Consider the following 22,810-nt stretch of genomic DNA (forward strand, 5'->3'; position numbering starts at 1 on the left):
AGTGCAAGTGTGCGAGAGAGCTGAGCACCTTCTGCAGGACCTGGTCACACTGACATCTCCCTTCAGTCCGCTGGATCCTGATTCCACCCCAAAAGCTTTCACTATTTGAACACCTTCAATTTTTGTCTTGAGCCTTCTTTGGGCTACTCATTCTCTGTTGCTAATTGCTTCTGAGTGTCTAATACACTCTTGGCATATTGTAGGTACTCAGTTAATATTTGTTAGATGTTGACTGTAACATGACCTCCCCTTTTTTTTTTCTTTTTACTCTGAATACTTATATATTTTAAAGTGTTTGGTCTAAAACAAAGCACAGTGGAGACACATTCCCTTTATCTGGATACCTTGCTTGTAGTAAAGCAGCTAGGACTTTAGGATGCAGGCTGTGACAGGAGTCCCTTACTGAAGACCATGTTTGACTTTCCCTCTGAGAACTGCAGACAGAACATCATCAGAGAACTCTGAGGACCTGGATACTGCACACGCAGATAATCTACTGTGACTGAACTGCCCAAATTGTTATGGATTACCTCACCTACTGAGGGTTGAGACTTGGCGAATCTATTGAGAGCTCATTACTTTTTTTGTTCTGGTCTCGCTGGAAGGAACACAAACATTGAAGAAAAGCATTTGTCATTGTTTAAGAAACAGAGACTATTTTGAAATTACAAAAATGTCTTCTCAATTCACAGAAGTCATAACAGTGTAATTATATTAATTAGCATTGGGAAGCATGCACTAAGCGCTCAGTTGGTGATTTTGTCCCAACATTAAAAAAAATTTTTAGGGGACCACCAGATGGCATAATGGTTAAGTTGCTGGACTTCTTCATAGTATATTATGGTTTGAGTCCTGGACCCAGAGGCATAAAACTCACGCTGGGTGCATGTGCGGTGCATGCCCAAAATACTGAGAGGAGACTGGAGGAGAAGGAATTGTGGCATGGCCATCCCCCTAGGGGTTGATTTCTTGCTTTCCATCTCTCTGTCTCTCTGACAAGCACATGCACCCTGCATCAAATATTTCTCTAAAAATTTTTTTTAGCTAATCAATATAATGTCAATAGAGAAAAATTGGTACAGTACAGCAAACTATTCTGTATTTACAATTTTGTATTCTTTTTTTCATTAATTCTTTGTATCCTTTATAGTTTTGACTGCATACAACAGAACAAAAAAAGCAACCTAGAATTACTTCAGCACTGACGGAGATGACCTGAATCTGTGAAGTCCAATATAGGAGTGGATATTGAGCACTTGAAATGGTCCAGTGAGATCAAGGAACTGAGTGTTAAATATGATTTCATCTTGGGACCAGCAGTTAGCATAATGGCTATGTTGCTGGACTCCCACGTAGTCGACCGTGGTTCGAGTCCTGGACCCGGTGGCTTAAACTCACGCCAGGCGCGTGTGTGTTCGTGCATTCCCAAGATCCCAAGAGGAGAATAGAGGAGAAGGGATTGCGGTGTGGCCATCCCCCTGGGGGGCGATTTCTCACTTTCTATCTCTCTGTCTCTCTCTGTCTTCCTGGTGAGTGCACATGCCCTATAGCAAAAACCTCTCCAAAAAATAAGATTTCATATTAATAATTTAAACTTAAATAGCCACATGTGACTTAGAGTGTGCCATACTGGACAACACGGCTGTACCATCTCAATTGTATTCCAGGAAGCAGGAAAAGTGAGAGGGAGAGGAAAAACAAATCTACTTTCCCTCTAAGTGTAACCTAGCATTTTAGCACATTTCCCCAAAGTGTAACCTAGCATTTTTGCTTTCACCTTATTTGGTATAAATGAGTCACATGGCCCTCCTTAATTGCAAAGGAGGCTGAAAAAACCATAATCTTTTATTCTGTGTGGAATTATGTTCAGCTAAAAAAAAAAAAAAATCAAGAGTCTGTTCAGTTCCTAAAGCGGAAGGAAAGAATGGAGGTATGGATTAACATATAGTTGTGGGTATTTTACACTTTCATTACATTTCCCTCATGACTAAAGAACTTCCATAAATATAACAGGTAATGGCTTGGTAAAATACAGAGTCTAACTGAGCATTATTTACTTAGCCATTCACCCATTGCAGAGTTTTTTGATTCATTTAATAGTTTACTCAGCAAGACTTACTGAGCAGGTACTATGTGCTGAGTGTTGCTCTAAGTGCTGGGGCTATAAAGGTGCAGAAGACAAGGCAGGTCCAGGCGTTCGTGAAGCTTATGCTCTGAGTGAACATTCTGCTCTCTGAAGCTGTTGTGGTCTAGATCAGCATTGCCAATAAAACATGTGATGGTGGAAATATTCTCTCTTTTTCAAAGCCTATTTATGTATTTCTTCCTTCACAGAGAGAAAGAGAGAGAGAGGGATCCCTAAGTGTCTTCACACCATGATATATACCCAGCATGCTCGGGGATGTCCCAGCAAGCTCAGGAGGTCCTGGGGCACAAACCAGGACCTTTCCCATGTGGGTCCTATTGCTTTACCATTGTGCCACCAACCTGACCCTGGAAATGTTCTTTATTTGTGCTAATACGTAGTAGTTCTTAGCCATGTGGCTATTGAACACTTGATATATATCTAGTGTGACTGGAAAACTAAAATTTTAATTAATTTAAATTTAAAATTAAGGAGTTATACATGGATAGTAGCTACCAAAGTGGTTAACTCAAATCTAGGGAACTTTGTGTTTACTTCTACTTCAGACTACATCTACTACCTCTCTCTCTCCCTCTTTTTTATAAGTTATATATATTTTTTTCCCATAGAGTGTATGGGTGCTCACTGGAGACAGAGCAAGAGGGAAATTTAGAAATCATACTCTGGAGGGATGACCACACTACAATCTTTCCTCCTCCATTCTCCTGCTTGGATTTTGGGCACACATGCACTTGTGCCTGGTGTGATTTTCAAGCCACCAAGTCCAGGACTTGAACCACAGTCAGTCATGTGGGAGTCCAGTGTCTTAACCACCATACCACCTGCTGGCCCCCTAGACTTGGAGCTCTTACTCAGGATCATGGCAAGACTTCTCCTGTCCTAGTACCCTAATAGTTTTATGCTGACTTCTTTTATTCTCAGGCTTTCACTAATCAACTTTTCTAACTCACCCTCATGTGGTCACTGACACACCACTCAAAATCCCCACAGAGGTGCCAGGATGGCCAGAGAGATGGGGCACTGGCACCAGCCTTGTGTCATGCCCACATAGCCCACCCCTTAATTCATCACCCATGTTTAGGAATGAACTTAATACCTGTGCAATTTCCTGCTTCATGATTAACCATTGTCTTACAATGATGTGTTGCTGAGTTAGACACAGCTAACCATTCACTTCTTCAAACAATGTTTTGATTTCCATGATAGCAATCTGTCTTGGTTCCTTTTCAATCTCATTGGCCACTACTCTCAGTTTTTTAGCTGGTTTCCCCTCATTTTTCCTGGGGCATTAGTGTGCCCCAGGCTTGGTTCTGAAACCACTGCTCTGTTATTCTCTGAGGAGACACTGTTGACTCTCATGCCTTTAAACAACGTCTGTGTGTTTATGACTCTTCATTTGTTGCAACAGCCTGGACCTCTTCCCTGAACCTCAATTCATATACTCAGGACTCTAGTTAACTTCTCTGTTGGCACTTTTGAAAGTCATGACATTTGAGTTAATATACAATGTATTCTGGATGGAAAATCTCATTTTGTATATTGTATTGATGTACAGTGAATGAATGTAAATAAGTACATTAAAAAATTCAGTGACATTTAACATGTCCAAAACGGAACTCCTGATCTTCCCTGCTCCTCTGCTCTTCCCATTGTCATTCTCACCTCAGTAAATAGCAATGCTGGTCTCATTGCTCAAGTCTAAAATGTTGGCAGTATGTTGGAGTTCTCTTTTCTGTCTCTTCTCTCAATCAAAACACCCAGAAACTTGTTAGTTCTACTTTCAGAATATGTCCAAATTCTGATCACTTCCTAAGTTTTTCACAGTCGCCATCCTGACACAATCACAGTCATCTCATGACTGTTACTGTGATGGTCTTCTAACTGGTTTCTATGTATTTATTTTTAATTAAAATAAAAAAAAATTTTTTTTCTTTTTTTTTTGGAGATTTTTTTTTTTTTTTTGGCTATAGGGCGCGTGTGCTCGCCAGACAGACAGAGAGAGACAGAGAGATAGAAAGCAAGAAATCACCCCCCAGGGGGGATGGCCACGTCGCAATCCCTTCTCCTCCATTCTTCTCTTGGGATCTTGGGCACACATGCACACGCGCCAGGCATGAGTTTAAGCCACCAGGTCCAGGACTTGAACCACAGTAAGATACATGGGAATTCAGTGACATAGCCATTATGCTAACTGCTGGTCCCTATGTATTTTTCACTTGTCTTCATTTTTCTTAAGATAGCAGCCAGAGATCATGGCAAGCAATGGCCTTGCCTTGCCACCATATACTGAGTTATCAAAAAAGTCATGGAATATTTTTTGCAACAGATGGCGCTAGTTCATGTTTGGAAATACTAGAGTCACTCACATCTATGTTATTGCTATGCCATTTGACATCTGATAGTTCTAGCTTGTAAAGTTAAGTGATCTGGCTGAATTTTGGAGAGTTTTCAAGTTGAAAATGGAAGAACAAATTGTGCATTTTCATAATATTTTACTTCTGTAAAGGGAAGATCACATGTCAAGCTTGTGAAAAGTTGTGTACAGTTTGCAGTGACAATGCTCTACAAGAACATCAGTGCCAACAGTGATCACGAAATTCCATGCTGGTGATTTTGATCTCAATGATGCTTCTCAGTCAGGGAGGCCAACTTAGGTTGATGATGACAAAACTAAGGACTCGATAGAGTCAGACCCACATTATACCACATGAGAGACTGCCGAAACATTGAACACCCATCATTCAAGCATTCATAACTGCTTGAAGAAGCTGGGACACATAAGCAAGCTAGATATTTGGGTTCCTCATGAACTCAAAGAAATTCATTTGACAGTGCGTATAAACGTCTGTGATATGCTCATTAAATGAGGAAAATGATCCTTTTGTAAAGCGACTGATAACTGGAGTTGAGAAGTGGGTTGTTTACAACAATGTGATGTGCAAACGGTCTTGGTCCTGATGTGATGATTCACCTCAAATGACATCGAAAGCAGACATTCATTAGGGGAAGGTTTTGGTCTCAGTGTGGTAGGAGTTTAAAGCTGTCACGTTTCTTGAGCTCCTACCAAGGAACCAAACAACCAATTTGAATGTGTACTGTTGACAACTGGACAGTTTAAATGAATTCATCATCCAGGAATGTCCAGAGCTTGTTGATGGTGTTCCATCACTACAGTTCAAGACCACACACAAGTTTGATCGGTCATCAAAAATGACTGGAGCTTGGATGGGATGTGTTGCTACACCCACCATACTTGTCTGACCTTGCACTGTCAGACTGCCACTTGTTTCACTCTCTTCAAAACTCCTAGTGTGGTATAACGTTCAATTCAGATGAGGTTATGAATCAGCACCTTGTTTAGTTTTTCACCAATAAAGACAGGTCCTTCTGTGAACGAGGAATTATGAAGCTCACTGCAAGATGGCAAAGGTTATTGAATAAAATGAGCACTCTATCAGTGATTGATCTTTGTTGTTTATATAAGTAAACGACCTTTGTAAAACATAGAACAAATATGCCATGATTTTTGTGACAACCCAATCAATACAAAATAAACTCCACCAGCATCCCTGCTGACCTTACTCTGTTTCACTTTTCTCATAGTACTTACAATCTGATTGCCTAGCAAGTTTTATTTGTTTATTATCTGCCTCTACCACCATTATGTTCTGGTGGAGATATGAAGGATACAATCTCCATGTATCCAGAGACTTTGTTTTTACTGCCAAATCTCTTGCCCTTAGAATGGTGCTTGGCTCATAAGAGGGCTCAATGCTTTTTATTGAATGAGAGAATAAATGAATATATGGACAAATTACATTCCTTTCAGAGGAAATTCTTTTTTTTTTTTTGAAGAGGTTTTTGCTATAGGGCATGTGCGCTCACCAGACAGAGAGAGAGAGAGACAGAGAGATAGAAAGCGAGAAATCACCCCCCAGGGGGGATGGCCATGCCACAATCCCTTCTCCTCCATTCTTCTCTCAGGATCTTGGGCACGCACACACACACGCCTGGCGTGAGTTTAAGCCACCGGGTCTGGGACTCAAACCGCGGTTGACTATGTGGGAGTCCAGTGACATAGCCATTACGCTAACTGTTGGTCCCTCTGAGGAAATTCTTATCATATTTCATGATTATGATCAATGTGGTCATTGATGGATGGATGGAGGCACAGGGAGATTAAGTGATTTCATATGAATGCTGTATATGCATATGTGAATGCTAGAATTGGAAGGTACACTGAAGAAAACCTAGATGAATTATTTTAGTCCACTATTCCATTGCTAATCAAAATACTTAAGAGTGGGTGATTTATAAAGAAATAGTTTTTTCAGCTTATGGTTTGGAGGGCTGAGGTTCAGAAGCCCACTTTTGGTGAGGCTACAACATGGTGGTGGGCAGGATGTTGAGCAGCATGGCTGTCCATAAGTTTCTCTTTCTGGTCTGTATCAATGTAGGCCCTGCTTGTCTCATTTCTTCTCCTTATAAACAAACCAGAAATCAGTCATAGAGACCCCACCCTAATGACTTTATCATTCTCAAAGACCTCATCTTGGGACATGATGCAGGGATTAAATTTCTGCTTAACACCTTTATGATACAAACAAGTCCCAACACATGAACTTTTCTTAAAAAAATATTTAGTTTTAAAAGTTTTACTTATTATGATTGTTATTTTCTAATTTGCTATAGGGCACATGCACTCATCAGAGAGAGACATAGACAATGAAGTGAGAAAGCAAGCCACCAGGTCTGGAACTTGAACCATTACCATGTGGGAATCCAGTGCCTTAACCGCCACACCACCTGCTGGCCCTCTAACACATGAACTCTTGGGAGCCAGTAACTACCCGTTACAACTAAATTTCAAAACATGAGCCTTTGGGGGACAAACCATTATATGAACCATAACATGAACTCTGTCATTTTATATGGAATTGGAAACAAGGGAGAATGCGAAGTGAAGAGGTTAAATGACATGACTACAGTCAGAGAGTTAGTCAACCATCAAGCCAGAGCTAATGCCCATAGCCCTGGCTCTCTGTCCAGTTCACTTTTTCCTTCCCTATTCATTCTTCCTTTTATTATCAGTATTCAAGCCTGGGGGGAAAAATCCTCTTCATGTCTTACTTTCAACTTTCTTCTCTTACTACCTCCTTATTGGCTGCAAAAACTTTATGGAACTCTCATTACACTAATTGAAATAGACCTTGAAACCTTCCCCAGGTCATAGTTTACTTGGCAAAGTTTCACTCTAGAGAAAAGAAATTCCATGGGGAAGCTGATCCCTTGGTTTTATGTGTGGCTTGATTTTAGTTAGTTGAAGGATCTCAGCATTTATTCACAACCTTTGGACTTTCAATGGATTAATAGGTTTTCTACATCAAAATAGGAACTTAAAAATCTCTGTATTTTCAGTTTCCTATGGCTTTTGTTTATTTCTTAGTTTCTGTAAATCTAAATATTACCCCCAATACAGATCCCCTACATTTTCCTTTTTTCTTTGTTGATCTTAGACATCATCTATTTAATTTTCTAGAAGCTTCCAGGACCATCGTTGATTTGTCCTAGGGAACAAGATCTGATCCTTGAATCACAGTAGCAACCAGTACCGTCCAAAGCACTGATTTCCAAGTTAGTAAACTGGCAAATAGGTAGTGGGTGGCTTTGGAAAGGCAGGTAACCGCTCAGCCTCTGGCATCTCATCTGTAAACAGAGGGTGGAATAGAAGCTCTCTAAATTATTCTCAGCACCATTGGGAGAGTGGCTTAGTGTGTGGCTTGGACTTTGGTTATAGAGGCCTTGGGTGAGAAATCAGCTGGGTGGGTAATATTAGCCAAGGGACCTTGCTTGTTCCAAAACCAGGACTCTTAGGGAAGAATCCAGTGCTGCATCCTATGCTAATTTTCCCAAACCAGAACATCTCCTTAATAATGATCTATCAGTATTTCAGCAGAGTGGCTAACTTCATGCTGAATTGGAGGCACTTGAGTGTCTTTGAAATCTCTGGTCCAGTTCCTTGTTTCAAGGTGGAGTGAAAGTTGATCAGCTTTTCTGACCCGAAGGTAAGTGACAGGATTTAAGTATGGTGTGAAGTTTCTAAGCAGCCATAGAATGTTGGGCAAGTTAATTTTTTCTTTTTGAGATACAAATATTCATTTGTAAGTGTAGTGGCTTGGTTTGATGGTTATTTTTTTTGGGGGGGGGAGGAAATGAATTAAATTATTAATTATGCTGTGGGAAATATATATATAGCATAATATTTTATAATTTTAAAAGTTTTTAAAAATTCTGGGATTCTATGAGACACTATTTGAGAATGACCAAGAGGGAGCAGGACAATGGGATAGAAGTCCTGTTACTTCTCTCCAAGATCAGCCACACTGGTACATTGTGCTCTTGCTTATACTTTTCTCTAGTCATTGCCTGTATTCTACCATTTTGCCCTGGTCCAGAGTCCAGCAAGTTACTTGACATAGTGTCTACACACTCATTTGCTGACTCAGGCTTTTATAGCTGGCCACCTTTTCTTTCCATGCTTCTATGTGAGGCAGCATTGAGGGGTAAAGATAGATATTTCTTACCAGCTAAGTGGTAGAGATAAGGAGAACAGGAGTAGCAGAGAGAGGAATAAATATAGAAAAGACAGAGATGATACAAATAGAAAGTTTTTACAGGGGGAGACTATTGGGTAGTCCTTCTCTTAGGGATAAAATCTGAAAAAAAGTGGACTCTACAAGATTCTTCCCTTATTTCTGAGTGAGTGATGTCTCAGATTGGTCCTAGTATATTTTCCTTAATTTCTCTAATAGATTAAAAAATGGATTGAATTCAGTCCCGGATAAGAGGCATTTATTTGTATAGGCAAATAAATAAACTCTGGACTTCTAAAGGGCATATTTAATTTTAACTCTTCATGGTGCATTATGTACCTTGAAATTTGGTATAGGGTGGTGGTTAAAGAGCATGGGCTACACTTACCTCCTCCTTAGGAAGTGAGTATTTAAGCCTCAACCATCTGGCCTCTCACTGAGTTCAGATTTTATGGCTCCATTGAGCACATGTGCATGTTAATAAAATTTGTATGCTTTTTGCTAAGAAAAAAAAAAAAAAAGAACATGGGCTACTTGGTTTTGAATCCCGGCTGCACTGTGGTATAAACTCACACAAGTGAATTTACTTCTCTATTTATGTTCCTCATATATGAAAAATGGATGATAAGAATGATATCAGTATCACACTGTCATGAAAATGGAATGAATGAATGTGTATAGAGTACCTTGTCTCTACCCCACAGAGAAAGAGGTTGTCCTGAGGCAGAATAAAAAGTGTGCTCTTAAAGCATTTCACTCCAAGAGGAGAAGGGAAGGGCTTACTTATGTATATCTAATTTTTTTTTCCCCAAATTCCCTCTGCTCCCTAGCAGATGGGGCTAGGAATGTTATGTTCCTGGACCTCCTTCCAGAAGGAAAGAGGCACCAGGAGTGGGAAGACATGTTCTCCCCCTAATCTCTACCTACCTACCAGTGTGATGAAAAATGTTTAATGACTGGCCATCCTCAATAAAAATCTCTAAGGGCCAGCCAGAGGGCATGGTGGTTAAGAAGGCTGGATTCCACATGGTCAACTGCATGGTTAGAGTCCTGAACCTGGCGGCTTGAAAAACATGCTGGGTGCATGTGTGTACAAGTCCCAAATCCTGAGAGGATAATGGAGGAGAAGGGATTGTGGCATGGTCATCCCCCCTGGAGGCTGATTTCTCACTTTCTCTCTCTTTCTTCTGTGAGTGCACACACCCTATAATAAACAAACATCTGATTTGTAACATTTACTGATTTCCAAAACCTGGCGGCTTGAAAAACATGCTGGGTGCATGTGTGTACAAGTCCCAAATCCTGAGAGGATAATGGAGGAGAAGGGATTGTGGCATGGTCATCCCCCCTGGAGGCTGATTTCTCACTTTCTCTCTCTTTCTTCTGTGAGTGCACACACCCTATAATAAACAAACATCTGATTTGTAACATTTACTGATTTCCAAGGTGAAAATATTTATAGCTTGGCTGACTTCAAGCTGCCAATATGACATCACTTAAAATGCAGTTGAGAAAAGATGCATCAAAGCCAGTCTGAGCTGGTGCCAACACACCACAGCCTTCAACACTTGGACATTTAACCAACATGTCCTTGGAAGATATGAGATTGCTGAAGGTAGAAGGATCTATATATTTGATAAACCTTGTCAATTTTCTCTCCAGAATGGTTGTCATGATTTTCATTTTTACAGCAGAGTATAGGACTAAGCTTAATCCTAACTCTAAATCTAATCCTCACCCTTGCTAACTCTCTAACCTCTAACCCTTACTCCCTTACTTCCAGTCCAAGTACCAGTCTTTTCCTTATAGTTAAAAGGAGAGTCTTTTTTTTTTTTTTTTAAAAGCAGAGTCTTTTAAAAAAATTTTAATAGACATTTATTTGCTTGCTAGGGAGGCTTAATGTCCTTTCATATACATATTAATCTTTTACTTATTCTTTTGTGAATTGCCTGTTTCTTTTTTTTTTTCCCCTACGGCAATGTGTGTGTATCTTCAGAGATTTAAAGTGTTTTAATATTAGGGCTATTAAATGTTTTCATATATAGTTTAGTCTTTTTCCTATTGTGTTATTTGGGTAATCACTTTGTTTATACATTTTTGTCATTGTTCAAAAGTTTTAGGGTTTTTTTTGGTGTAGATGAATTCTAATATCTATGCTCATCTTCTAAAGGTCTTTCTATCTCCAAATTAGGACTACATAATTGATTCTGCTTCTAGTACTCTAACAATTTTAATTTTTTTAAATTAAAATATTTTTATACATTTAATCACTGTATATCATTACAATATACAAAATGAATTTTCCCTGCATGCATATACTATATTAGTCCAGTTAAAGATATTATCATAATTTTAATATTGATATCTAAATCTTTGATTCAAAATTTATTTGATGGAGGTAAAAAGTTGGGTATCAAATTCTGTTTTCCTAAAATAGGGAGCCAGTTGGGCTTGCCTTATAGTGCAGCAGTTAAGCACTGTGCATTGGGAACTGGATCCCATGTGGTTGATGGTGTTTCAAGACCATGGCCCTGGCAGCTTTCAGTCTGAATACCAAAATACAGAAACACCTATAGATTTCCACAGGTTCTGCTGCTGCTGATGTGTATTGTTTTTGCTAATGGGGAGGGATTTCTTTCATCTGTCTTTTATTGTTTAAATGTTTTTCTGATCGTAGTGATAATAACGAAGCAGACACGGTTGTGTTGAAGGCTGTAAACACCACAGCATCTGATGATACAAGCTGTCAGCATAAGTGAAGTCTGGAGCTGCCAAAGACACTATCACCAAGATTAACCGGACTGCTGTGTGTACCTTGCTGATGAACGTTGGTTTTAGCTGAGCAGTGGCATAGAGAGGTTGGAAATACTTAGCAGGTCTTTGCAGTGTTGAGATTTTGATATCAGACATTAAAAAAAAAGTAGCATTTGACATTACATTTCTTGAAACTATCATTTAAGTAAGTGGAACTGGAATAAGATCTGCATAGGTCAAGCTAGTATACAGGATATTGATCAAGATCAGCCCCCAACACTGAGTTTTTATTGGCCTAGTTTTGATCAATAAGTCTAACTAACAAAGCAGTTAGCCCTGTTAAAGCAAATGCTCTTAGGGCAAGGAATCGAATCTGAGCAAATTGAAGACTGATGTAATTGAATGAAGAAAATAGAAAGAGGACCTTTTGGAAAGAGCAGAATTATTAGTGAGAATGTAATTCCTGGAGGCATAGGTGAAGGAAACAAGGAAGACAAGAAGGGATTTCCCAGCAGGAGAGCTATCAAAACACAAGGAAGATAATACAAATATTGGCTATTAACTTGAATGGCTCCCCAAGCTCAAGATATCTTGTGATTAGTTAGAAAGAACCCTGATTCAAAGTCAGAAAGACCATGTCGGAGTCCCTGAGTTCACAAATTCACTTTTTCTGTGATTTTGGGACAAATAACCATCGATCTAAGCCTTCATTTCCCAATAAAATGAAATGAATTAAAATAATACAAAGTGTTAGACTATTAATATTTCATGCTGAATGAGTACATATATGCTAAGTGAATGACTGAGACATAAGTGTGTCATGATATGGATTCCACTATCTAATGTGTGTAAATGCGATGAACTGGTGTTTGCTTTATTGCAGCCTCTCACTCTCTGGCGTCCAGCACATCTGAATCGAATCCATGGCCATTACAAACAACGTGACTGAGTTCATCATCACCGGCCTTTTCCAGGATCCAGAGGTGCAGAGAGTGTGCTTTGTCATCTTCCTTCCTGTGTACCTGGCCACAGTGGTGGGCAATGGTCTCATCGTTCTGACAGTCACTGTCAGTAAGAGTCTGCATTCCCCCATGTACTTCTTCCTTAGCTACTTGTCCTTGGTGGAGATCAGTTACTCCTCTACTGTGGTCCCTAAATTCATCACAGACCTACTCGCTGAGGTTAAAACCATCTCTCTGGAAGGCTGCCTGGCTCAGATATTCTTTTTCCACTTCTTTGGGGTCACTGAGATTTTCCTGCTTACAGTTATGGCCTATGATCGCTATGTGGCCATCTGCAAGCCTCTTTACTATGCAAACATCATGGACCAACCTATGTGTTACCGTCTGGTGACTGGTTCCTGGCTGGGGGGCATGATTCACTCCATAATTCAGATCCTGGTCACTGTCCAGTTGCCCTTCTGTGGTCCCAATGTGATTGACCACTACTTCTGTGACCTCCATCCCTTATTCAAGCTTGCATGCTCTGACACTTTTGTGGAGGGGGTTGTTGTGATGGCCAACAGTGGCTTAATTGCTCTGTGTTCCTTCCTCATCTTGGTATCCTCCTATGTTGTGATCCTGGTCAACTTGAGGAACCATTCCACAGAGGGGAGACGCAAAGCTCTCTCCACCTGTGTCTCTCATATCACGGTGGTCATTTTGTTTTTTGGACCTGCCATCTTCCTCTACCTGCGACCCTCTTCCACCTTCGCTGAGGACAAACTCGTAGCTGTGTTCTACACAGTCATCACCCCCATGCTGAACCCTATCATTTACACACTCAGAAATGCAGAGGTGAAAAGTGCCATGAGGAGGCTGTGGGGCAAGAAAGTGAACTCAGCGGCCAACCCAGGGTATGGTGTTTAAGTTGGCTGGATCCCAGATGGCTGACTTTCCAGTTTGAGTCTTGGATCTGGTGGCTTGGGAAACACACTAGGCATGTGTGCCCACAATCTCAAAAAGAGAAATGGAGGAGGAGTGTTAGAGGTGTGACCATTTTCCATGGGGGGAGTTTTTTGACTCTCTAGGATCTGTCTCTCATTTTCCTCCCTCTCACTCAGTCTCTCTCTGGCGAGTGCATATACCCTCTGGGGGAAAAAAAAGTGAAGTCAGGCATGGAAACAAAATGAAAACATGAGAAAACAATAACAGGGTGACAAAATAGGCACTCTGATTTTAGTGTACTATGAAGGAATAGAGCAAAAGTTATCCTATTTGTATTTTTTGTTGTATCTTAGATGAGCAGCTTATACTCAATGGGACCAATCTGAATTCTCTTCTAGTTGTCAGCATTTCAGAGAACATTGAAAATTGGGCTGCTTTTCTTTTTCTCTTCAGTAGTTTATAGTGCAAAGTGTATAGACATTAGGGACAGATCATCTGAATTGAAATCCCCAACCTGCCCTCAATCAACTGTGTGACCTTGGATTTATTCACTTCATCTCTTGGTGTTAGCATGCTGTGGTATGTGAAAAGATCACGGCACTTGGAGACAGAAGTTTCTGTTTTACTTTGTTCTTCTCTCCCAGTGTAATCTTTGGGGAGTTGTAGAAAGGCTTCTCTACTTTATTTGGTGTCTCCACCCCATTAACCTGATTCTAATATATAAAATTCCATTGTAGGTGCCTTTCCTCTATGAGACAGAGGGAGAAAACAGATGTCTCTGAGAGGTGAAATATAAGCTGTTATTCACCATTAATATCTTAATTTAAATAATTTCATAAGACTCTCATCTTTTTAGGCAGTTGTTTTCTGATCACGGAGGTAAGGACAGTGATGCAGTCAGAACTACATTCAGCTACGAGTATGATACAGCCTGTTGAATAATGGCTTTGGCCAAATCTAGCTCATGGCCTGTTTTATATGGCTTGAGAGCTAACAATGGTTTTTACATTTTCAAATGGCTTAAAAATTAGAAGAATAATAACTTGTGACATACAAGGGTTATGCAATATTGAAATTTTAGTGTCCATAACTTAAATTTTGTTGGAACACAGCTATGCCTGTATTTTACATGTAATCTATGTCTGTTTTCATGCTACCATACAATGTGAATAGTTGTTATAGAGACTGGGTAGTCGGCAAAGCCTAAAATATTTATCTGACTTTTTATAGAAACAGTTTCCTGTCCTTGGTTCAAATTATAACATTAATTTCTCACCTAGGGGAAGTTTGGAGGTCAGTGGATTCTGTGATGCCAGTGCACTGGTCAGTGCCTGTTCAGTTCTCTAGGCTGTTCTTCATGACTGCAAGATGCAGTATAGCAGGAGCTCTAGGCATCATATCTGTATATGAGGAGTGAGGGAGGCTCACATATTTTCAAAAGAGCCCAGCCCAACTCTTCTTGTTTTTGTTCTTATTTTTTTTCTCTTTCTTTTTTTGGAGAGGTTTCGGCTATAGGGCGCGTACGCTCGCCAGAAAGACAGAGAGAGACAGAGAGATAGAAAGCGAGAAATCACCCCCTGGGGGGATGGCCATGCTGCAATCCCTTCTCCTCCATTTCTCCTCTTGGGATCTTGGGCACACATGCACACACACCCGGCGTGAGTTTAAGCCGCCAGGTCCGGGACTCGAACCACGGTTGACTACATGGGAGTCCAGCGACGTAGTCATTTCGCCAACTGCTGGTCCCTGTTTTTGTTCTTATTAACCTTAGATGCAGAAAAGGCTGGAAAAGCAAAGGGGAATGGAATTCTAGTTTGGCCTAGATAAGACTCTGTTTTTCTCTTGGACCAGGCACATTGCTGTTTGAACAGTGTCAGGGTTCTGTCATCAAGAAAGGAGTGGTGGAGGTGGTTTCTCAGAGGTTGATGACCCTGGCCATAGTGAGGTGGTTAAGGGATTTGACGTTGGTGCCAAGCTAGTGGAATGAAGTCAAGCTCCACTACTTAGTGACTAAAGTCAGAACCTCGGGCAAGGAATGAAAGCTCTCTGTGATTCAGTTTCCTCAGCAAGGAAGTGCAAGACTATGTCTCTTAATGTCACAGTTTTCCTGACAGTGAAGTCTGCTTTAATCTTTCTCTGGAGGACATAGAATAAACACTCTGGGATGTGAGTGCTTGGGAATTGTCAATAGAAACGAAACTATCCTTGGAGTTTTTGAAGCAGGGAATGGGTCTTGCATATGTATCCTTACACTTAGTGTTCTGGTCAACTCACAAAAATAAATTTGCCAAATAAGTATTTGCTAATTTAAGTGAATTATTAATACTACATGATTGAACTTTTGATTAATCAAAAATTTGTTCTGGGGTCAACTGGTGCTGTGGTAGCTTGAAAAACATGCCTGGCACATGTGTGTGTGTGCCCAAAACCCTGAGAGGAGAATGGAGGAGAAAGGATTGCTGCATGGTCATCTCCTCTGGAGAGTGCTTTCTCACTTTCCCTGTCTCTCTCTCTCTGTGTCTCTCTGTGGTGAGTACAAGTGCCCTATAGCAAACTAACAACAACAAGAACAGCAATAACAAAAACATATTCTGGAGCTGGTCCTGTTGTATACTAGTTAAGTCCTGTGCAGAGAGAGCCAGATTCCACATGTCCGGCTGAAGTTCAAGTACCTGACATGGAAGTTTGAGAAACATGCCCAGCATGTATGTGCATGCCTAGAATCCTGACTGAATGGAGAAAAAAAGGAAAAAATAAATAATTGCAGTGTAAGGAATCTCCCTGGTGGAGTTTGAGAAACATGCCCAACATGTGTGTGCATGCCTAGAATCCTGACTGGATGGAGGAAAAAAAGGAAAAAATAATTGCAGTGTAAGGAATCTCCCTGGTGGGAGGTGCTTTCTCTCTCTCTCTCTCATGCATATATCCTCCTGCAACAAATAAAATGGAAAAAAAAAAAAAGCAAAGCAAAACAAAACAAGAGAAGACATGCTCTGGGGTGACTCTGTGGCATGGCAGTAATGCAGTGCTTGAGAGAAGCTGGATTCCATGTGGCAACTGTGGTTCAAATCCATGGCCAGTCAGCCTGAAACACATTGGGCAAGCGTGTGAATGCTCCACAGCCTGAGCTGCAGAATGAACACATATGGGACAGAACAACTTCCACTGACTCACCAAACTGCAGCCTGAAGTGGAGCTGCACCAGCCATCCTGCAGACTCACTAACATGAGGCTGAACACTTACTATTGCATGCTGCTCAGGATTTGTGGTTATTCGTTATGCAGCACTAACTTGCTAGAGTTGAATAGGCAGATTTGCAACGGAAAGGAGAGCAGAAAAGTCAGTGCATTGAGTTAAAAATGATTAGTATATATTAGAGTTAATATTTAATAATATGTAGAGTTAACATTTATTATTAATAAACAATTTATTAATACATAGTCTAATAAGCATGAAATTATTTATTAGACTCAGTTTTTTTTAATCAAAGTTAAACTTTATGTCTAGCCATCAATTTTTGAAACATCATTTAGGTTTATAATTGGTGTTATTTGTCACCAAGTAGCAGAATACAATTCTTATACTTGATAAATAATCTTCTATGCTAAAATACATACCAGTATGTCTTAAGAAGTTACTAAAAATATGCAATTTATATTTAACTACTTTAAGCTGGAAAGTACAATGTTTAAGTTTTCTAAGAGGAAAAATTTTTTGATGGTTTTTGCAGTTCCCAGAAAAACTGGTCCACAGTAAGCCAGTCTTGAAGAAATATGTGGAAGATTACAGACCCTATAATGATAGCATTGTTGTTTCTAAAATAGAGACATTATTAATCCCAACTCCAGTGCTGCTTTTCTTATGCTTAAGCAGAGATCTTCTGTCACAGTTTGTCAAATGTTTTTTTGGCTGCTTAGTATAAAAGCTGAATGACTCCTTTATGAGTTTGATTTCAGGAAAAGACCAACTAGTTATGAATCATATTTACGGGGACATATTTAATTAACAGAAGATAATTAATGTATTATATCTAAGGGTATTATATAAGGTTTTTCCAGTATCTCTTCATTTTTTAAAATAATATTCCAATTGGGTGGAGGAATACTGTTAAAAAAGTCTAGCCTTTTAGACGTGGAAAAATTTATAGTGAGTCTTTTAAAACACGTTTAAACAATCAGAAATTTAATCACAATAAAGGACTATGAAGGAAGAATGAAAATTGCAAAGGAAGCTTTATAGTCAATGAAAGTACAGTACTTTGAAATGCCCCAAATGCACAATGCACAAGAATTCCTAAGTCATGTAGTTTCCTTACTGACCACATGGCTATAGTTAAAATATTTACTATTCTGAAATCTTTACCTGGTAACCTTTCAAAATTGCATATAAATAAGGTTCTTAAGTTGTAGAAATAAACAAAAAGATATAAGTAAACAATATTGCAGTTTATCAAAAGACATAAGAAATTTCAACTCTTATTCTCTGAGAGTTATAAAAATCAATATTTTGGCTAAGTTATTAATATAAACATCTTTATAATGCAATTATTTGCATAACTCTAGTAATGCTAACGGTGGCTATAAGATCAGAATAGGTTTTTTTAAAAAAAATTGGAAACATAAAAGTACTTAGGACAGTCGATCAGGTTCCCTGGGGGAAGGAGTGTGAGATGGGACAAACACACGTGCACACACACACACACACACACACACACACACACACACACAGAGTGGAGACAATACGAGGTGCTGATCAAGTCTTCCGTCTTCTTCTGTTTATTGAGGAAAAATGGCGAGTTATATACAGGCTGGTGGGCACCGATTGGTTGCCTGAAATACAAATGAGATAGAACAGCATGAACCAATCATTGGTGTGGGTGGATCTCTCCTGTTGTCTAGACACCCAACCGCCCCTTGGGGAGAACAGTTGGTCACATGATTTCTGAGAAATGGTTTGCTCAGTGAGGAAGTGAAGTCTAATGGTTTCCAAGATGGTGTATAGCTCAAGATGGCGAATAGCTCAAGATGGCTTCCGTATGCAGTGCCTGCCACACACTGTTCCAGTTTAAAAAGTTACATCCAAAGGTTAAGGCAAAACCACCTATGAATTGGCATACTTGTTTATGTCTCAGTTTGTGAAAACGTCCTTGATGTATCAAACAAATTTGACTCTGATTGCTATGCAAAGAAACAGAAGATAATCTGCTTTGCAATAACTTTTATAGTTCAACTGCAAAATATGAAAAAAATTACTGAACTACAGGTATTAAATACTAAAAAAAGTTAACAGTTTATTATAACTTATTTTATTTAACAATCTAAGAAGTTCGCAGCCATCAGTGCAATTTCAGGTGCAATTGGGAATTCAGCAATCTCGGTGGAGCTGTTAGTATAGCAAACCTTGTAGGTAAAATACATGCATACTTTTGCTAGCAATGTGAAGGAATCTCTCTAAAATTGACCTTATTAGTTTCGTTCTCAGCAAACTGACCTGGGCTACTCAGCATGGCTTTTATTATTCCTGATATCAGTGCATGTTCTCTTTTTACAAGAAATTCGTGACCATCAGAAGATATCATTTTGACATACATGGCATCAGGGCCTTCACAGCCACCATAAGTTTTCTCCTCTCCATCCATTCTGTTCTTGAACTTTTACTTTGCTTCCACAGGAACTTTAGTAGTTTTTCATCTGCCCTGTAGCCACCGAAGCGGAGTCTAGACTCAGTACGTTTTCCTCACAGTTCTTTATAATGATTTTCATCAAGCAGAGGCATCGGTGTGTCCTTTCTTAATTGTCTTTTTTTTTTTTTTGTAAGAGTTCTTTTTGCTATAGGGTGCATGCGCTTGCCAGAAATACAGAGAGCGATGGAGAGATAGAAAGCAAGAAATCACTCCCCAGGGGAGATGGCCACACCCTAATCCCTTCTCCTCCATTCTCCTCTCGGGATCTTGGGCACATATGCATACGCGCCCAGTGTGAGTTTAAGCCACTGGGTCCGGGACTCAAACCTCGGTCGGCTACATGGGAGTTCAGCGACATAGCCATTATGCTAACTGCTGGTCCCTCAGTGTGTCCTTTCTATTGCCTTGAAATTTTGCCTTTGATTTGAACTATTTGGAAATTATGCCTGTAAATTTCTGCCCTTTTTTTTTTTGCATAATTCAGTGTTTGTTTTATGGATTTGTTGATCTAGATTTTTGGACTATTGATTTTGTGTGTATTTCACAATTAAAATTTCCCAGGGTTCTTAGAAGAAAAGCAGTAGACTAGATTGAAAGCAGAAGCATGTTTTTTAGTGAATTTCTAATTCAGTAAATAGGTCATTTGTCTACTAGCTAGTTGAAATGGTTAACTCTGTGAATTAACTATGAGAGGGAGGGAATCAAGGAGAGGAATAGTAAAATATTTAAGAAAAAAAGGGAAAATAAAAAATATGGCCAATTTGTTCATCTGGCAGACTTCTACTTGGTGTACTGATTTTAGGTGAATTGCTTTGCTTTGTACTGGTGAGGTGAATGACAGACTGAAGGCATTCAAAAGCTATTGAATGAATAAAAAAAATCAAATATCAAATATCATTTGGAAAGAGCTTGAAACAGATGTGAGATCACTTGGAGTCAGAGAACTTTCTTGTGAACTACTTTTAGTTGAGATATAGAAATGGTGTTGGGGACCAGCAGTTAGCGTAATGGCTATGTCGCTGGACTCCCATGTAGTCGATCACGGTTTGAGTCCTGGACCCGGTGGCTTAAACTCACGCCAGGCGCGTGTGCGTGTGTGCCCAAGATCCCGAGAGGAGAATGGAGGAGAAGGGATTGCGGCGTGGCCATCCTCCCTGGGGGATGACTTCTGGCTTTCTATTTTTTTTTTGGAAAGGTTTTTGCTATAGGGCATGTGCACTCGCCAGAATGACAGAGAGACAAAGAAATGGTGTTAATGTTGCCTTTCGATAAAAAAGATACTTTATTTTCCAAACTGCATGGAAATGTCTGAAAGCCATGTCGGGATTATTAGCAGAGTAATTGATATACCTTGTATTTTCATAACACCTTATGCATATTTCAAAGTCCTTTCATACTACTTCACTGGCGTCTCATAGAAATCCTGTGAGGTCAAGGAATATGAGTTAATTATACTTATTGTTTAGTTTTAGAGATTAAACTGTTGTTTACAGGGCAAGCTGGTAGCATGATCTTTAAGGCAGCTGGATCCCAAGTGGCTGACTGTACAGTCTGAGTCCTGGACCAGGTGGCTTGGAAAACATGCTGCATGTGTGTGTATGAATGCCTAAAATATCTATAGGAGAATGGAGGAGAAGGGAGGAGAAAATATTGTGGCATGACCATCCCCAAAAGGGGGTGCTTTTGCACTTTCCTTGTCTCTCTCTTCATCTCTCTGGTGAGTGCAAATACTCTGTCAAATTAAAAAAAAATTAGATTAGATTTGAGCTGTAAGGAACAGAATCTAAAACAAAATAGAAGTCGAGAAGTAAACAATTCAGGAAGAAAGTTTCTTTAGCTTGTTGCTTCATCCTTTATAGCTTCCATTCCAAAGGTCACTTCATGGCTCAAAATGGCTGCTAGGGTTCCAGTCATAACGAGAGCATTTCTGCTGCGGGAAAACAGGAAGGGACAAAATGAGTGTGTATCCCTCCCCTTGAAGTTGTCAGAAAAGCTGGGTAACATAATTTTTATTTTAGGTAGGCATTTATTCAGAGGCTTATATTATAGAAGAACAAAGGAGAATACAAGTGTGGGGAACACTAACAATTTGCTCAAGGGTAAATCAAGCACAAAACGTGGGCACGAATTCAGGTATCCTCACTCCTAGAGCAGATGTTCTCTTCACTGTGGATCCTTTTTTTGTAGCCAGGCTTCATTTAAAAATAATTATTTGTTTTTTATTAAATATTTGTCAAAGGGCATCTGCACTTGCCAGAGAGACAGACAGAGACAAAGGGAAGAGAGACAAATCATGTCCCAGGGGGAATGGTCATGCCATAATCCCTTCTCCTCCATTCTCTTCTCTGGATTTTGGGCATGCATGTATACACACCTGGCATGAATTTCAAGTCACTGGATCTGGGGCCTGAACCATGGTTAGCCATGTGGGAGTCCAGTGCCTTAACAATTATGCCACTTGCTGGCCCCTGCTAATAGACTTTCATAGCAACTCTACTCATGATATGTTACAGAATAAATACTGATTTTACTTTGTATGTAGTTATTTACTATTTTTTCTTTGTGTTTCTATATAAAGAATGATGGTAATTCAGTGCTTGCATTCCCAAAAGCAATAGTATCAAAATCTTTAAAAAATTTTAACACATCTCATCAAAATTTTCTCTTCATCAGTTGAAACTTGTGGACTCTTGTTCCAACTGGTTTTAATTAAAAGGCTTATGAGTATCACTGTGTAGAGAAACATTTGTCCAACAAAGTACTCTTATGGCATTTAAAAAACTTCATTTGAAAGACACAGCTTCATGGATCCTGCGAACTAGCCATTTTGGGGAAACAAGAATCAAGATTTCCCACTGATAATTCAGCCTCCAGCACACAAAACTCACGTGGTAGGAAGACCCCTTTCAGGCCTCCTGTCTCTGTACCTTTCTTTGTCTCTCTCTAACTCTGTCTCTGTCTCTGTCTTATCTCTTTTTAAAAATATTTGCTTTTTAGAATTCCGCGCGGTGCACAAGCACCGCGTGGTTTTCCAAATTTTGTTTTTTACTGAAATTTTTTTAAATATTATTTTTTTTAGTTTTATTGAAAAGTTTACTTCTTCCTCTTTTCTTCTCTTTTTCTGTTTCTTGTTTGTTTTTTGCTGTTGTTTCTCTCTTTCTGTTTCCTTTTCTGCACGCTCCTTGACGCTCAGATTGAACTTCCAAGTTTGGGAAGAAACTGGCCATCAACCAGATGTCTAGAATCACTGCAGGACCACAAGAAATATGGGATGATGTCTAGAATCACTGTAGGACCACAAGAAATATGGGAAAGCAGAAAAATACCTCTCCTCTAAGGGAAAAGGATAACTCCTCATCATTCACACACAGTTTGATGGAAATCATGGAAATGTCTGATAAAGAATTCAGAACATTCATAATGGCAAAGCTAACAGAGATGGAAGAGAACAGAGACAATGAACTGCTGAAGAGGAAGGAGAAAGAAGTTGTTGAGTTCCAGGAGGTGAGGAAATTCATGCAAGATCTAAAAGAGGTATTTCACACTTTACAAAAGAATCAAATGGAACTGTTAGAGATGAAGGCTATAATACAGGAAGTCAAAATCTCCCTTGAAAGTATTAAAAGCAGAATAGATTATACAGAAAATAGAATCTCAGATGTAGAAGAGAAAATTGCTAGCTTAGAAAAATCCACCGCAGAGACTGAGAAAATGGGCCAAAAATTTGCAACTAATATGCAAGAAGTA

The 22,810-nt window shown here is 39.5% G+C and overlaps 1 protein-coding gene, 1 long non-coding RNA gene and 1 pseudogene across 2 annotated transcripts; 2 read left to right on the forward strand and 1 right to left on the reverse strand.

The window, feature by feature from the left end:
* The first annotated feature begins 7,931 nt into the window (after nt 1-7,931).
* Nucleotides 7,932-12,204, forward strand: LOC114006591 (uncharacterized). Its single transcript, XR_003548305.1, has 3 exons — nt 7,932-8,211; nt 10,186-10,354; nt 11,417-12,204. It is a non-coding gene; the product is annotated as an uncharacterized LOC114006591 (long non-coding RNA).
* A 212-nt stretch (nt 12,205-12,416) lies between these two features.
* On the forward strand, nt 12,417-14,317 carry LOC102471303 (olfactory receptor 4B1). Its single transcript, XM_006170872.1, has 2 exons — nt 12,417-13,348; nt 14,236-14,317. Exons 1-2 carry the CDS (start codon nt 12,417-12,419, stop codon nt 14,315-14,317), a joined length of 1,014 nt encoding a protein of 337 aa, XP_006170934.1.
* A 4,372-nt stretch (nt 14,318-18,689) lies between these two features.
* LOC102500737 (elongin-C pseudogene) lies at nt 18,690-19,072 on the reverse strand (annotated as a pseudogene).
* Between the last annotated feature and the right edge of the window lie 3,738 nt (nt 19,073-22,810).

The sequence above is a fragment of the Tupaia chinensis genome, unplaced genomic scaffold (assembly GCF_000334495.1).
Source record: "Tupaia chinensis unplaced genomic scaffold, TupChi_1.0 Scaffold149104_1, whole genome shotgun sequence".
Classification (NCBI taxonomy): Eukaryota; Metazoa; Chordata; class Mammalia; order Scandentia; family Tupaiidae; genus Tupaia; species Tupaia belangeri.

Bases quoted from the DNA above. Each gene is read 5' to 3' on its own strand.
- LOC102471303 (XM_006170872.1), top strand. From the start codon at position 12,417: ATGGCCATTACAAACAACGTGACTGAGTTCATCATCACCGGCCTTTTC. The intron at 13,349-14,235 runs GTATGGTGTTTA...TCATCTTTTTAG, and splicing joins AACTCAGCGGCCAACCCAGG to GCAGTTGTTTTCTGATCACG.